This window comes from Plasmodium gallinaceum (genome assembly GCF_900005855.1).
Source record: "Plasmodium gallinaceum strain 8A genome assembly, contig: PGAL8A_v1_62, whole genome shotgun sequence".
NCBI lineage: Eukaryota > Apicomplexa > Aconoidasida > Haemosporida > Plasmodiidae > Plasmodium > Plasmodium gallinaceum.
Genome location: NW_021628221.1, coordinates 563,729 through 580,830, shown reverse-complemented (window position 1 = coordinate 580,830; position 17,102 = coordinate 563,729). Strand labels below are relative to the sequence as shown.

At 18.6% G+C, this 17,102-nt stretch overlaps 4 protein-coding genes across 4 annotated transcripts; 3 read left to right on the top strand and 1 right to left on the bottom strand.

The window, feature by feature from the left end:
* Positions 1-1,727: 1,727 nt before the first annotated feature.
* PGAL8A_00108200 (serine/threonine protein kinase, FIKK family) lies at positions 1,728-5,513 on the top strand (the record flags this gene model as incomplete). The annotated part of the gene is made up of 2 exons (XM_028673566.1): positions 1,728-5,303; positions 5,433-5,513. The coding sequence occupies 2 exons, from the start codon at positions 1,728-1,730 to the stop codon at positions 5,511-5,513; spliced, it is 3,657 nt and encodes a 1,218-aa protein (XP_028526199.1).
* Positions 5,514-6,379: 866 nt separating this feature from the next.
* On the bottom strand, positions 6,380-7,285 carry PGAL8A_00108100 (PAP2-like protein, putative; the record flags this gene model as incomplete). The annotated part of the gene is made up of 1 exon (XM_028673555.1): positions 6,380-7,285. One exon carries the CDS (start codon positions 7,283-7,285, stop codon positions 6,380-6,382), a length of 906 nt encoding a protein of 301 aa, XP_028526198.1.
* A 1,746-nt stretch (positions 7,286-9,031) lies between these two features.
* Positions 9,032-12,058, top strand: PGAL8A_00108000 (conserved Plasmodium protein, unknown function; the record flags this gene model as incomplete). Its single annotated transcript, XM_028673544.1, has 1 exon — positions 9,032-12,058. One exon carries the CDS (start codon positions 9,032-9,034, stop codon positions 12,056-12,058), a length of 3,027 nt encoding a protein of 1,008 aa, XP_028526197.1.
* Positions 12,059-12,487: 429 nt separating this feature from the next.
* Positions 12,488-13,625, top strand: PGAL8A_00107900 (acetyltransferase, putative; the record flags this gene model as incomplete). Its single annotated transcript, XM_028673533.1, has 6 exons — positions 12,488-12,826; positions 12,910-13,003; positions 13,169-13,204; positions 13,281-13,339; positions 13,427-13,466; positions 13,531-13,625. The coding sequence occupies 6 exons, from the start codon at positions 12,488-12,490 to the stop codon at positions 13,623-13,625; spliced, it is 663 nt and encodes a 220-aa protein (XP_028526196.1).
* Between the last annotated feature and the right edge of the window lie 3,477 nt (positions 13,626-17,102).

The following is a 17,102-nucleotide window of genomic DNA, read 5'->3' as shown; positions in this document are numbered from 1 at the left end:
TTTTTTTTTTTTTTTTTTGTTTACTCAAGAATCATACACAATACATAATTTAATTTTCTCTCTTTTTTTTTTTTTTTTTTCACATTTTTAATATTTCTTGATATTTTTTATTGTCCATATTTTCCTGTATTTTGCTGATTTTTTATATTCTCTATTTTCTGACTTTTAATTTTTAAGTATATCTACTGCATAATTAAAAAAATTAAATTGATTATTAACACACATTTAAAATTTTTTTTTTTATTTTACTGCATAAATCTTTAAAATATTTGAGATAATATATTTTTATTTTTATTTAAACATATAATGTTTTTTTATTAATGAAACATATATACAAGTTTTACCGTAAAATGAAAAAAAAAAAAAAAAAAAAATATATACACTGAAATTACAAACAAGAGTTTATATCAATTTTTTTATTTATTTAACAAGGTTATACTGTTCCTTTTACATCGTAAATATTTTACTACATAAAAGCTTATTTATAAGAATATATAAATTTTTCCAGTTTAATACATTCATAGAAAAATTATAATATTAAATATGGCATATTAAATTATTATATTTATTACATTACATATATTTTGAGAGAATTTTTAATAAATATATATAATACATTTATATTTTAAATTATATAAAATTTTATTTTTACAAAATCTTGTAATTCTTGTATTATTTTATTACGTTATTTAATATTTTTTTTTGTTTTTTTTTTTTTTTTTTTTTTTATAATATTCTGAGACATATTTATTAAGGTACAATATATTATTAACACAATGCAACTTAAGGATTACATTTATTTTAAACAATTATGATGATTTTTACCAACTTCTTTTTTAGGATTTTACTATTTTTTTTCTTTTTTTTTTTTTTTTTGTGTATATTTTTATATGGCAAAAAACCGTAATCGCTAACTTTTATGTGAATAATTCTTTTTTTTATTTTTTTATTTTATTAAATGTAATTAATTAATTTAATTTTCAAAGCTCAATTAATTGTTCCAAGTAAATATAGTTTTTATAAGGTAATATATTAAAAAGTTTGTTTTTTATTTCTTCATATTTTTAAGTTTTTTTTTTCTTTTTGTTTTTTTTATATTATTTGGTCCACTAATTTAGATTAATGCACATTTTTTAAAATTTTTTTTTTAAATATAAATTTTTCATTTTGATGTTGTTTATCTTAAAATACAAAGTTCATTAAATATTTAAAATTTATGTTACTTCAATTTTTATCAAAATTTATATATTGTTTTTAATATGTTAATAACTTCTACTATTTAACATTAGTTTTTTAAAATGAAATTTCAAAATATTTATTTCGTTTTTTTTAATTTTATTAATATTTATTCTTTTTCTTTTTTTTTTTTTTGTTAGGAATAAATTGATGCTATTTTAACGGATATTATTTGAATTGTTATAAAAAATAAATATTATTTTTATTTTTTTTCTTTATATTTGTCTTGTTCTTAAAAAAAATTATAAGTTATTATTTTTCTGAATAATGTTTAAAAAAAAATACCTTTACTATTTTAATATAATTGCATAATTTATACCTATATATATATATTTGTGCATTTCCTTTACAATTGAAGGCATCGGAAAATTAAAATAAAAATCCGTCTTAATTAATTATAATTTTTGCATCTATTAATTTTGTTATATCAGGAAAGTTTCATAATAAGAAAAAAATTATAAAAGAAGGGGTCATTATATAAATAATAAGAAATGATTAAAACAACAGAAAAAATTGATTATTCAAAATCAGAAACATTACCGTGTGATGATAATTATTTATCCTTGAAATCTGAAAAAACTATAAATCTAGATACAGAGAAATGTGAAATTTTGCTTAGTGAAAAAAAAAAAAAAGTGAATGAAAATTTTTCGAATAAATGCAATGTATCTAAAAATAAGGTAATTTCCTCAAATTCTTTATATAACGACAAAATTAAAGATAATATAGAACTTTGTAGTATTGTTAATAGTACTCAAACATTTATAAGAAATGACTTCCAATATAACAATCAAATGAGTAATAAAGAAAAAAAAATATCAAGAAAATCTAACACTTCAAAAAAAGGTAATGATAAGAACATCGAAGAAAATGAAAAAGATTTTTTTTCAAATAGTACCATGTACTATAAAAATACCATTAGCACAAAATATTACGACAATATTAATGAAATTGATTCAAAAAAAAACAACGATAAATGTTTTTATGTTAATGAAAGTAAAAATAACGATTCATTAAAAAATTTAAAAAATAATACAATTTCAAGAAATAATAATCCTATAATAGAGGAAAAAGAATTACTTATGAATCATATTGAAAATAAAAAAAAAATAAATAATCTTTTAGGCAATTACACAGAATCTTCTTTATCAAAATGTAGAATTTCTGACATAAATAAATCAAATTCAAAAAATTATAATAATTATTCGAATAATTATTCATATAACGTGGAAGAAAATAATAAATCTATATATATATTAGATAATAAAAAAAAGAAGATAGAAACATTTTTAGATTATAATTCTCAAAATATAATGTCTATTGTAAATGATGATGAAAAAAGTTACAACAATCGAAATAATCATAAAAATATTTCCGATAATACTAAAGATTGTTTAAAGAAAAATTCAAGCAAATTATCATGTAAAAAAGATAATACTATAAATTTAACGGGAAATTGTTATTATGATTATCATAAAATAGATAATGATCCTAATTTTGAAAGTTCTAATGCTTTGAAATTGGGAAATGGTAAAATAGAAGAGTATACAAACAATATAAATGAAATATATGGAAAAAAAGAAGATTTTAGAAGTATGCTAAGTCTGGATATTTTTAATGAAATGGAAAATATAAATGATAGCACTACAGAATGTAATTCAATGAAAGATATATCAAAATTTCTCGTGAATTACAATACATCTGAAAAAAAATTAGATAAAAATTATTATATAAATGTTCCAGAAACTCCTGTAAGTTTAAAAGAAATTAATATACAGGATAAAAATTCATCATCAGAAAATATAAGTAGGAAGATGTCAGAAATGGTTCTAAAATCAGAAAACAAAAATGGGACACCTAGTAACTATGATTTAGATTCAATAGAAAATAATGTCCCTGTCATTAATGAAGATAATTTTGAAATAAAGAAAAATGAAACAATCCAACAATGTTTTCCTAATAAGTCAATTTATATGGAAAATGACACACACAAATGTAATGAGGAATTTATAAATGATATTTCTGACGAAGAATATACAATAAATAAAAAAGAAGTAAAAAAAGATAATTATGATTTAAGTAGAAACTCTTTTAAAGTAGGATCAGATATTCCCAATGAAATATATTTAAAAAAAAAGAGTTTCAATTTTAATAAAAAAACAGATAGTATAAAAAAAAAAAATGATAAAACATTAACAAAAAGTCAAATTTATGAAAGTACTAAAAATAAGAATGAAGAATCAGTGAATAATTTAGGTAAAAAAAAAAAAAAAAATTTTTTTGATTTAGTCTCAAAAAGGCGCATAGAGAGCACTGTTATTCCTCAAGATAATAGTAAGGATAATGTATATTTAGACGAATATTTTCATAATACAATTCCAAGTGACATTATGAAGAATGTAAAATATGAAAATTCATCTAATACATATAATGAAATATTAAATAAAATGAATTATAATTTATCATCAGAGTTGAATAATAATTCAATTTATATATCAGAAAGAAATGAAGAAAAAAATAAAAAAAATAGGGATACAAGAGATCTTAATTATATACAAAATGAAAAAATAGGAACACGTAAAGAAATGCAAACTCATAAAAATGATGAAGGAACTAAAAAAATAATGTGCAATGAACTTGAAGCAAATTACACTCCAGGAAAACGTTATTTGCTTTCTGTTAAAAAAAATGAAGTTATAAAAGATCAGAAAAGTCAAATGCTATTAATATCTAAACAAAAAATAAAAAAAATATGGAATAAATTTAAAAATAATTCATCCAAAGAACAAAATCCCACCACATATGATAATAAAAAATATCCTTTCCCAAATTCTGATTTAAGTACACAAAAATTTGAAGTTTGTAATTACAATTCTTTTAAAGATTGTATCAATAAGCCATTTAATAACATAAATAACATGGAAAAACAAATCAAGTCAAAATGTATATTTAATTGGAAACTAGCTCAAAAAGCATTAATTAAAATGCTACATAGTGCACATAATTTTTATTTTAATGGTGTGAAATATTCAGATTGGGATCTTACTTCTATTCCAACTCTCGGTTTTTCCAAATCAAGTAATAGAGTTCAACAAATGTTTAAAGCTACTGTTCCCTCAAAAGATGGTAATAGTAAAAATGAAGTAAAATTATTTATTAAAAAAATACCTATATATATATGGGTAAAACAATTTAATTTAATGAATGAGTATGATGGAGAATATGTAACAGATGGGGAAAATTTTGTAATGGAAGCAGCAGCTTTAGCTTTTTTAAATGAATATCATCAAGGAATAACTCCTAAGTTATTTAAGGTATTATATGAACCAGAAAGTAAACATTTTAATGAATATATGGCACCAAAAGCTATGTTTAATAATTTGAATTTATTCAATAATATATTAACTGAAAGACTTAAATGTAACATTAATGGTAATATTGTTATAGTTTCTGAGTTTTTCAGTGAAGATATTCTTGATTATATAGATAGGAGACAAAAAAAATATAATATGAAAATAAGTAATAATGAAAAAAGTTATATCCTTTATCAATGCTTAAAATTGTTGATAAGACTTCATGATGCTGGATTATCTCATCTTGATTTAACTCCAGAAAATATATTAATTTCAGATAATTATGAAATGCGTTTATGTGATTTATCTAAAAGTACACCTATTTATACTTATAATTTAAGACATATCAAAGATGTCAATCGTTTAAATTTATTTGAATCTTGTGAACCAACAATAGCAAAAGGAGCATATATGCCACCTGAATGTTGGAAAATATATTGGAAATATGATACAATGAAAATAAAAAATCCACTAAAGGATTTAAAGTCTATTACTGATCAAGATAAAAGAAAACAATTTTATTTTGATGTTTCAAGTGCTGATAATTTCATGCTTGGAGTTTTTTTTTTTTGGATTTGGACAAATGGAAACTTATGGAAGTGTTCAGACCCATTACAAGATGAAGATTTCTTTTATTTCGTAAAATGTGACATGGACTTTGATAAATTTGAGCTAACTAAAAAATGGCCTAATGAGCTAAAAAATATTATAAAGGTAACAAATTTTTATCATTATAAATCAAACTGTTATATGTTCATTTTTATTCAATCAAAAATTTTCCTGTATTTATTTATCCATATATATATATTTTTTTTTTTTTTTTTTTTTTTTTTTTTTCTTTAGCAATTATTGCACATAGATTATAGAAAGAAATTAAATTTAAAAGATTTAAGTGCACATCCATGGTGGTCTTGCAAATTGTAATTTCTAGGGTTTATGATAATATATTATACAAAAAATATAGAAAAATTATAATTTAGAAATGGAACAGTTATAACTATAAAATATTATAAACTTACCATTACTAACACATTTATTAAATTAATAAAATGAAACTATTCTTTTACAGAGCATAAATTTCTAAATATTTTTTAAATACATATTATTATTTATTCTATTCTTTCACTTTTACTTTTTATACATTAATGCACTTTGTTCTTTATTTTTAACAACATACTTTCGTTTTTTTGTTTTATTTTAATTCCCTCATTTTTTGTCTTTTTTTAGTAAATTTAATAAATTTTATAAATAATGTAACTTACATAAAAAGTTTTTTTGTTCACAAATTAAAGATTCTCTTTTCTTAGATAAAAATATTATTAATTTTTAAAATATGATGATAAATTATGGAAGTTATAAAAAAATCATATTTAAAAAAAAAACTATGATCAAATTATGTATTCTAAAAATTAGCTAAACAAAAAATAACAAAAAAAGTATAAAACAAAAAAAAAAAAATTACAATGATAAAAAGAACAAATAATCAAAGGAATAATCTACATACATTAGAATATAATAAAGATGAAACATAAAAAAACATATGATATATAGCAATAAAAAGAATTTATTAAACAAAAAAAAATATAATAAAACAGAACTCTATTATGCACATATAATATATAGAAAAACATTCATACACAAAAAGAGAATTTAAAGAAAAAAAAAATATAGAACTTCCATGCTATACAATATTATCTCTATATTTATTTTAAAATGCAAATTATTCAATAAACTTAATTTTTTAAATGACATATATCATTTTTAATATTAATATTATCTTTATTTATGTATCAAAACTTCGAATATTTATATTTAAAAAGTATCCTTTTAAAAAGAAAAAAAAGACAACCCAATATGACACCTAAAATGATTCCAACAATAACTTGAGATACTGTATGGTCTTCTATATATACACGACTCCAAGGTATAGGAAATAATGTAATTAATGCTAAGAGAGATGCAATTATATTCCATTTATCTTTATGTGATTCAATTAAATGAAGTACTGTAAATGTTAATATACTATATGAAAATGAACTATGCCCTGATGGCATGCCATAGGATTTCAATGCACTATTATTAGGCCTTCGCATTTTGAAAATATTTTTTAAAATTAAATCATTTAAAGTCATCTGAGTTGGAATTATAAGAACAAAATAAAGTAAAATTTTATTGAAAGTTATAAAAAACCCAAAAAGTATGATAAAAATTAAAAAATGTGGAATAAATCCATAAACTGTTGCTAATACTGATAATAAATCATTTGTGTTTTTTAATGTAACTAATAGTACCTCATATGTTTCTGTGAGACATGATTTATTAAATATTATTTTTTTTCTTTTTTCCATTAATTTTTCAAGGAAGTTGATTACTTTTAGTTTATCTACTAATTTATATTTTGCCTCGCATATGGGATATTTCCCAAGTAATTCACTGTCATCATCACCCATGACATTGTTTAAACTGTTTTCTTTTTCCTCATTTGAATCATTTATAAATAATGGTTTTAATTCTCTTTTTTTACTTCGTAGATATGTTTTAAATTTTTCTTCAATACTATTATCATTAGGAAAAATTTCAGATCCCACTTTATAATATGTGTTTATATAAAAACCTTGTACTAATCCAGTGTAAACAAGATAAATTATAATACCTATGCATTTTGAAGTACTAACAAAATGACCAGATTGAATCATTGCTAACAAATATATCATCAACATACTAAATTACAATATTTTATGTTATATATCTAAATTGTGTTATATTACCTTAGCTAAAACATTATAAAATTATTAGTAAAATTATCAATGTAAAAAAAATTATATTTAAAATATAAAAAAAATAATTAAAATTTTATGGGAAAAAGGTTACAAATTAATATATTTTTTACTTTTTTTAACGAAAAGCGTAAGATAGAATATTATTTTTTACATAGGACATTTTTAATTACAGAAAATTAAAGAATCTAATAAATAACAAAAATTTTATTTATTTTATTTTTTAATTTTTTATTTTTTTTTTTTTATTGTGTGCATGTTTTGCATGTTTTAAATTTTAATAAAGATTTATGTAGCGAATATTTTAAGATAAAAACTTAATGAAATGGGAACAAAAATATGAAAATAAAATTCATTCATATATATGTATGAGTATTCGCATATTTTTGAAAATAATAAAATATTTTTTTTTATTAAATATTCTAAAATATATTCAAATTTTATATTCACATTACATTATGTCAGTATACTATATTTAAAAGAATAATGTATTGCTTACAAAAAGAAAAAACTTTAGTTTTGTAAAATTTAGGAGTCATATATATATCTTACATAATATATTATAAAATAATTTTTCATTGAATATTTTTTTATGATAAAACAACAGAATTTATTTAGAATAATAGATTATATGAACCTTTATTCCTGTTGAATATATTAATCTTTCAGAAGTATTTAAATGTCCATAATAAAGAATTTTACCTTTTAGCATTCTTACAAATATATTTAGTTGTTAATTTATATTTTCATTTAGATATATAAAGCTGTTCGTAAGGAAAGCTATTAAACTTTATTTAAATACATTTCATTTTTTTTATGTTACAAAATATAAAATAAAAATAAGTTAAAAGATATTAAAAAATAAAAGGAAAAAAAAATTACAAGTACTAAAATATCACTGTAATTTTGTCTTATAATCTTTTAACCCTTTAAAATAACTGTATAAAGTAATAAAAACTATGACTATTAAAAAAGAAATGGATTTTATTAAAATATAAAAAGAAAAAGATAATAAATATTAAATTTATATATTTCATATGTTATACAATATATTTTATCCTAATAATGTAAAATAATTTTATAAAAATATATTCTCCAAAGCATGAAAATTTTAAATATGAATTATATAATTTAAAAAAAATAAAATTTCTGATAGAAATAATTATCATAATATATAGTATTTTTTGTTTTTTTTTTTAAATTAAGGAAATTTTTTTATTATGTATATTAATAAATATATTAAAAAAAATGTTAGAAAATGTAAAATTCTTCTCTTCATATATATTTTTCTTTAATATTAAACAAATATTTTTGAGATATAATTTTTTAAAATTAAATATGACATAATTTTATTAAAATAAAATAGTCTTAATTCATATAATGAAAGAAGTAAAAACGATTTTTAAAAACCTAACGTTATTTATTCATTAAATTTTAAACTTATTTTGCATTAATTTGAAAATATATTATTTTAAAAGTTTGTTTTATCCATTTTTTATATATATTAAAATGATAGCTTATGTCAATTATGCAAAAATTTTATTTCATACAAATAAAAACAATATATACTTTCTTTTTATTTCAATTTAGTAATAAATATATAAATTTAATACTGCATTTATTTTATTTTTTTATATTAAAAAAAATGAAAATAAAAATATAAACATGAATGAAGAAAACATAGAGGATCCATTAGACATTCCTGGTTATTTTTTTGATAAAAAAAAAAATAGATATTTTTTAATTGATAATGAGTTAAAAAAACAATTAAAAAAAGAAGAATTTAATAAATTAATTAACAATGCAAAAAAAAAAAATCGTGAAAGTAACGTAGAACCAAAAAAATATGTAAAAAAAAAATTTCATCAAATTCATGGATTAAAAGAAATGAAAAAAAAAAAAAAAAATGCTAATAATAATAAATCGAATATTAAAGACAACAATAATATAAATTGTGTATTTTTAAATAAAACTAATATTATTCTAAATAATAAGGAAAAAAATTTTCAATTTATCAATAATGAATTAAATTTTTTAAAAAGAAATATATCTGAAAATCGAAACATATATAATATTATTAAGCGTATAAGGAATTATAATTTTTTGGAGGATTCAATTTTAAGCTTACCATCAATTTTTATTAATTCTAACTATTGTGAATATATTAAAGTAGAAGATTTATGTGAATTATCAACAAATAATAATATACTATTCCAAAAAGAAAACAAAAGTTTAGACAACACAAAATCTCCTTGTTTTTTAAGTATTAAAAGAAGCGATGGCATAGATGTACCACTGAATGATTTTAAATGCTTTAATTTAAGTAAAAAATTAATAGATGAAAATAAAAGAAAAAGTAAATTAGAATTAAAGGATATTAATAATGAACCATTTGAAAACAACAAAAAATACCGAAAACATAATTTTTCCAGTAATAAATTTAACGAAAATATTAAAAATTACAATATAATAAACAAGAATGATTCCGACAGATATATTCAAGATTTTAAAAGTAACATATCTTTTAGTTGTGATAATATAGAAGAAAGTTTATTAATTCCTAAACTTTATGGTCGAACATATCAAAAATTAAATTCCTACAATACAGAGAATATAAAATCAAAAATAGTAGCTAATAGATATAAGGCTAATTTTTACTATTTTTATTATAATTATAATGAAGACTTAGAAGGAAATAATTTAAGAGAAGTAAATAATAATAACACTACACGTGAGCAAAACTTTACTACTTTTAATAATATTTCAAATAATACTATATATCAAGAAACTGATATACAAATTCCTTCAGATAACTTACCAATTAGACATTTCGATGCAACAACAAATGAAGCACGAATTTCAAAAACCTTTAAACCTTCCGAATCATTTTTTCATTTATTTAGTAATCCTCAATATGATGATTTCATTTTTAGTACAACTAAAGAAAACAATTTTTCATTTAGTTTGGGAGCCATTGACATGAATAAATTTGTCCAAACAAATAAAAAATCTCCTATAAATGATATAATCCATGAAAATGTTTATTATAGCACTGATACCAAGTATTTATGTAGCTACTCTAAAGAACAAAGTGAAATTCTTTGTATTTCTCCTCAAATATTATCTCATTTTAATATATTTAATGGAGAATATGTTGCTTACTCTTCATATGGAAATACAAAAGATGAAAAAAGCTTACTATGTTTGTTAAGTATAAAATCATTTTTTCAATGCAATCCCAAAATAGCAATTTATAGCTTCATAAGTGAAATAAATTATTTTAAATTATTTCCTTCAATGGACAATAATGATCCTACATATAATGATAATTATACAAGTAATAATAATACTTATGATGAATATTCATATCATCATAATAATAAAATTGATAAAATTTTTATATGTGGATCTTTTCCTTGTTTCAGTTTTAGTACAATAAAAGATGATGTTACTTATTGCATATGGGATAGTAAGAAATTAAAAGTTCATGATTTATTATCAATGAATGAAGACATAACATTTTATATTGAAAATATTTTAAGTGGAAAACAATATCCTTTATTTTCATTATATGAAAATAATTCTCAAAAAAAACTGAGATTTTATTCTAAAAAAAGTAAAGAAAAAGTAAAAAAAGAAAATGAAAAAACAATAATAGGTGAGTTTTATGAAAACGACATGAAAAAAAAAAATGAATATAAAACAAAAAATTCTAGTAAATATTTAAATAATGATGGTTATGTGAATATAAATAAATATGAAGTTCCAAAAATAAATGATGCTCAATCTACACGAAAGTTAAGTTATGTAAATAACAATTTAAGTAAAAATAATTCAAGAAATTATAGCTCAATAAATTCAAATGAAAAAAATACGAGTAAGTATAATCTCTCCTATAATTACTATTCACCAAATTCTCAGAGGTACAATTACAATGATAATAAAAAGAAAGGAATATGTTGTGAAAATGTAAAAAAAGCAAATAATAATATTTTTTTATGTTGTAATACAGAATATTTATATTTATGTGATTTACGATGCAATTTTTTAAATACAATATCCAAACTTAGACTAAATGAAGGATATGTAAATAAAATTTATTCATTAAACAACAATTTTCAATACATATTATCAAAAACTAACAATCATATAGGTTTATATGATATGCGGTATTTAAATTACAAAGATAATGATGAAACAAAAAGTAATCTATTAGTTACATATGAAAGATTTATAGATAATAATAATCTTAAAAAATATCTCAATGATTTTTATGTTATAGACAATGAGCAGTACATTGTTTCCCTGGATACCTACACGAATTCTGTTTATATATATGATATTATGAGCACCGCAAACAGAATCATAAATTTAGATGGAAACTCTGATTATTCAAAAAACAATCAATTACACAGTTATGCAAATTTATCTAGAATTCCTTATATATACTCATGTAACTTATATGATGATGAATATTATAATTATTATAAAAAAAAAATTAAAGAAACTAAAGCAACTAATAGAAAATATGTAAATCATTTTAATCCTTTGAAATCCTATCCAAAAAAGGATTTATTTATAGGACTAAATGTTCAATCAATTTTACCTCTTTTTTATATTAAACAGAAATATAATAAACATAATTTCATTTCTATAAATGAAGGAGGTTTTATTTGTACCATAAATATATAAAAATTAGAAATTTTGTGGTATATTTTTTTTTTTTTTTTTAAAAAAAATCTGAAAAAAGATAATTGACACATTAAAAAAAATATTCATATTTTTAACTCCTTTTATTTTTTGTTAAAATATATATAAATAATTGCATTATGTCACATTTTTTAATTAAAAATTTTTTTATTTTAAAATTTTTTTTATACTTTATTTGTTTTAAGTTACTTTTTTTAAATTTATAATAGTTCATAAAATCAAAATAAAACAAATATAGTTAAACTTTTTCATTATAATTTATGTTTATTTTTTTTATGTGAGATGCATTTTTTATTATTAAAAATTAAAAAAAAAACATAAAGTAATTGTTTTATTAAAAAAATACATATGAAATATTTTTATTCCTTCATGTATTTTTTGCTTCCCTTCAAAGTTAAGAAAAATTAAAAAATGAATAGAGAAATTACATCAGTAGATGAATCAGTAAATGAAAAAATTGAAAATTGTGGAAGTTCTTTTTTTTTAAACAGAACTGATATTGTATTAGAAAATACTTATGATCAATCAAAAGAAAATACACATGAGCAATTTAATAATACTATAAAAAAAAGTACTATTTATCAAACAGTGATTTTTAATAAAAAAAAAATTGAAGTTTATCAATTTAAAGAATTTCCGAAAAAATATCTAAATAGTGTTTATGAATTGTTAAGCGAAGAATTGTCCGAGCCATATAGCATTTTTTTACTTAAAACTATTTTAAAAAATTATAGTGAAATTGCATTAATGGTATGCAACTTTTTTTTAAAAATTATTAATATTTTTCAATTTCATAGAAATTATAATCTTATTTTCCCCTTTCTTATTTCTAGTCTTTATATGATGAAAAATGTGTTGGTACAGTAATAAGTAAAATTTCTTCAAAATATAAAAATGATGATGAACCAATTAGCTTCGGATATATATGTAAAAAATATACATATATTTTTTATTTCAAAGATTCTCTTTTTTATAGTATATAATACTTGCTTATTAAATGCTTAATTTTAACTTTTTTTTTTTCTTGGAATTACACAAAATTTGAATATTTTAATTATTTCTGCTTTTTTATTACAAATTTTAAATTCATAGGTATGATTGCTGTTCACAAATCTATCAAAGGATGTGGTCTAGGTTTATATTTTTATTTTTTAATATGTGATATTAAACTTTTCATTAAACTATAAAATTTTGGCATTTTTAGGTTCATATTTACTAAATGAAAATATTAAACTAATGCAAAGTTTGTATGGAGTAAATGAAGTAATTTTATTATTCGTTTTAAGAAAACTTTTTATATAATATTTTTAATGTTTAAAAATAACTATTTTGTTCTACTTTTCATTTTAGGTTCACCTCGAAGCTGAGGCTACAAATAACCCAACATTACGTAATAATTTTTTTTTTATTTTTAAAACTATTTTATTTACACCTTTAAGCAATATTTTTCATAGGTTTTTACGAAAAAAATGGATTCATTCGAGTAAAAAGAAAGCCCTATTATTATTTGAATGGTGTGGATGCTTTTAAATTAAAGAAAAAACTATAAAAATAATATATTTGCGTTTTACACCCTACAATTTTTTTTGATTTTTTTAAAAAAGGAAAAATACCTTAAAAATAACTTTTTTTATTTTATACATAATACACTATATGATAAAAAAAGAATTAATTTAATTAACATAAGGGTTTAGAATACTACCATTTTCGTGATTTTTTTAAAAAAAATAAAAAATTTTAATTTTTTATATTGGATTTCATGTATATATTAACAATATACCATGAAATTATATTGTTAATTTTATTCTCTACAAACAAAAAATATATACCCATAAATAAAAAGAAACGTTTATTTTTTTCCAACAATATATGAAAATAAAAGAAAAATTTATTCTATCTTTAAAAAATAATAAAATAGAGTTTAAAATTCTTTTTAAATTAAACATTTATATTCTTTATTCAAAATAATTTTTTTAATTACTAGTAAATAGGTAGATTATCTCAAAAAAATTAAAAAAAAATAGACAGATGAAAAACATATATTTTAAGAAAAATGCAAAGTGTATTTTTCAATAAAAAATCCTTTTTTTAAAAGGATATTTTTGTCATATTTTTTATTTTATAATTTATATCTATTATCATTAGTGCACTTTATTAAATAAAATGTGGATTGGGCATTTTTTAAGGCATTTCTTTGATATACCCATATGATAATCATCGACCATAATTTTCTTTTAAGTTTTACATACGTACAATTAAGGAAACTATAAGATTATGGTTCTTAATTAGTGTCTGTAAATTTTTAAAGAATAGTTTTTAAATTAATAAAAGAATCAAAGAACGTAAGTTTTTTTTGCTAATATTTTCCTTTTTTTCTACTTTTAAAAAAAAGTTTCAACTAAGAATCATCCTTAAGATATTTTTATGTAGACTTGGTTTATGCTACAAAATCTACGGAATTTTATTTTTCTTAGTAAGACATCATCTAAAAATATATCTATTTTTCGTAAATGTTTTTATTGTTATAAATATAAATTTTTCTAATTATTTCTTTAATTTATATAAAATAAAAGAAAATGGGTGCAAAAAAAATAAAAATCTTAAAGTAAAAATCGTGCCTATATATTAAAAAAAGTTAGGATATTACAGGTGTATTTAAATAAAGAAAAAAGGATTCAACAAATCTGTATTTTTAATTTTTCTGCTGAAACTATAATTCAAAATGTTTTAATCAAATAATTTATATGAATTAGAATATTATATTTGATATTATCATAAATAATCCAAAAAAAGTAAAACCTCGTAAGAGTTGTGAGTAAATATTTATTCTATAATCATGTTCTCAAAAAGCAATTCTTCATAAAAAACTTTTTATAATTGCTCAATTATGTTTCATTTGAGGCTATTTGACATAAATATTCATTCTATGATTAAACACACTATATTTTTTTTAATAAGTCCTTTAAAAAAATTTTATATTAAATTATTATAAAAGGCTCTCAATTTAAGAATATACAGGTACTATTGTACTAATATATATTTAGCAAAAAAAAAAAAAAAGAAATGAAATATTATACACTTTTTTAAAATTTCTAGTTTAACTTCAATTTTATTTCTATAATATGAAAAAATATATATTACAAAACATTTTTAATAATAATGTGTTAAATATAAAAAGAAAGTCAGATCATTACATGTGTAATTTATAAAAAATATAAAAGATTCGCAATTGATATTATTAATCTCAAATTTTAATAATGTTGATAAATATATGATAATTAAGCTAAGGTATAATCACAAAAATAATGTATAAATTAAAATATGAAATTTTATTAATTTATTGAATTATTCAACAATTTATCTTTATTTTATAAGAAAAAAGGGACATTGAAAATAATTATTTTCATAAGTATATCAATTTTAAATAATATTTGCGCAGAAAGTCTTTTTTTTGCTTTATGGTTCAATCACTTAAATTTTTTAAAAATATCATATTTATTTACGTAGAGTATTATGTTTTGTCCATGCTTTACATCATGAATGCACATAAAGTATCGTAATATATGCAAAATAAATATTTTCTGTAGTAATAATTTCATAATAGACACATTTTTTTTAAGTAATCCAAGAAAAGATCAAGTTTTTAGAGGAATATTAGAACTTATAGTTGTGAAAACCTAAAATTAAATAATTTAAAATAATTTTTACTCAAAATGATACATCTTTTATTAATTCTGTTGAATAAAATAAAAAAAAATTGGTTGTATATGAGCTATGAAAGTAAGAAACTTTATGTAAAATTCATAAAAATTTGAAAAAAATAGAATTAATGGAGCATTAAATATTGGAGAATTAGACAAACAAAAGTAAAAATAACATTGACTTATAATTTTGCATAAAAATTTTTAAGATAAAAGAAATAAAAGCAGACTAATTTTTTAATATCTTAGCTTTTAAAATAGTTCATATGTTATTTATGTTGACTTAATTTTTTCCTTTAAAATAATGTAAACATATTTCTTATATAAAGATGAATACAGTAATATTTCTTAAACTATAAAATGGGAAAGGAATTTTCTCAAAAATATCTATTTCATTTATAATATTATATCTTAAAATAAATTGTTATATCATTTATATAAAAATACTCATAAAAATTATTATACAAAAACGTTCTTTAAAAACAATAAACATAAGAAAAAAATTTAATTTGTAGTAAATCATTAAGCTATATATTACATGTAATTTTTTGTTTTAAAATTAAATATACAATAAATTTTTAAAATTTACAACTTCAATTGAATGTAATAAAAAAAAATTAAAAATTTTATGTTAATTTTCTACAATAAAATTATCATTTTGTAATCATGTTTTATATTAGATCACTTAAGAACAAAAACAATATGTATGTAAGAATAAAATTTCCTCATTAATTTTTGTGTTTCATCTCTAACATCTAATATATTATTATACAATAGATGTTTAGAATTTTATATTCCATAAAAAATTATAAATTAATAGGACAAATATTTAAAAATTATGTTTTCCATAATAATTATAAATTTACATTTTGGATAACAATATATTTTAATTAAAATAACATAATTCAATTTTTCATTTTTATCTTAAATAGTACATATAAATTAACAAAAGAATTAATTAAAATAAAAATAGAAATAACAATTTATAGAAAAGAATATTTTAATATATACATAAATATATTTATATATACTTAAAAATAATAATATATGATTTTTATTAATTTAAAATAAAATTAAAAAATAATAACATAAATTAAAATTTATAGTATATTAAATTGAATCATTAAAATAATCAAAAAATTTAAATAATTATATTATTTTAAAATTATATAAAAATAAAACATAAAAATAATTTTAAAAAACTTAAAGAAAAAATAAAAGAATAATTAAAACTGATTAATATTAAATTCAGGTAACCATAAAATATAGAGATATAAAAAAAATAATATTCTTATTTTAAATTAATATATATAAATGTATATATT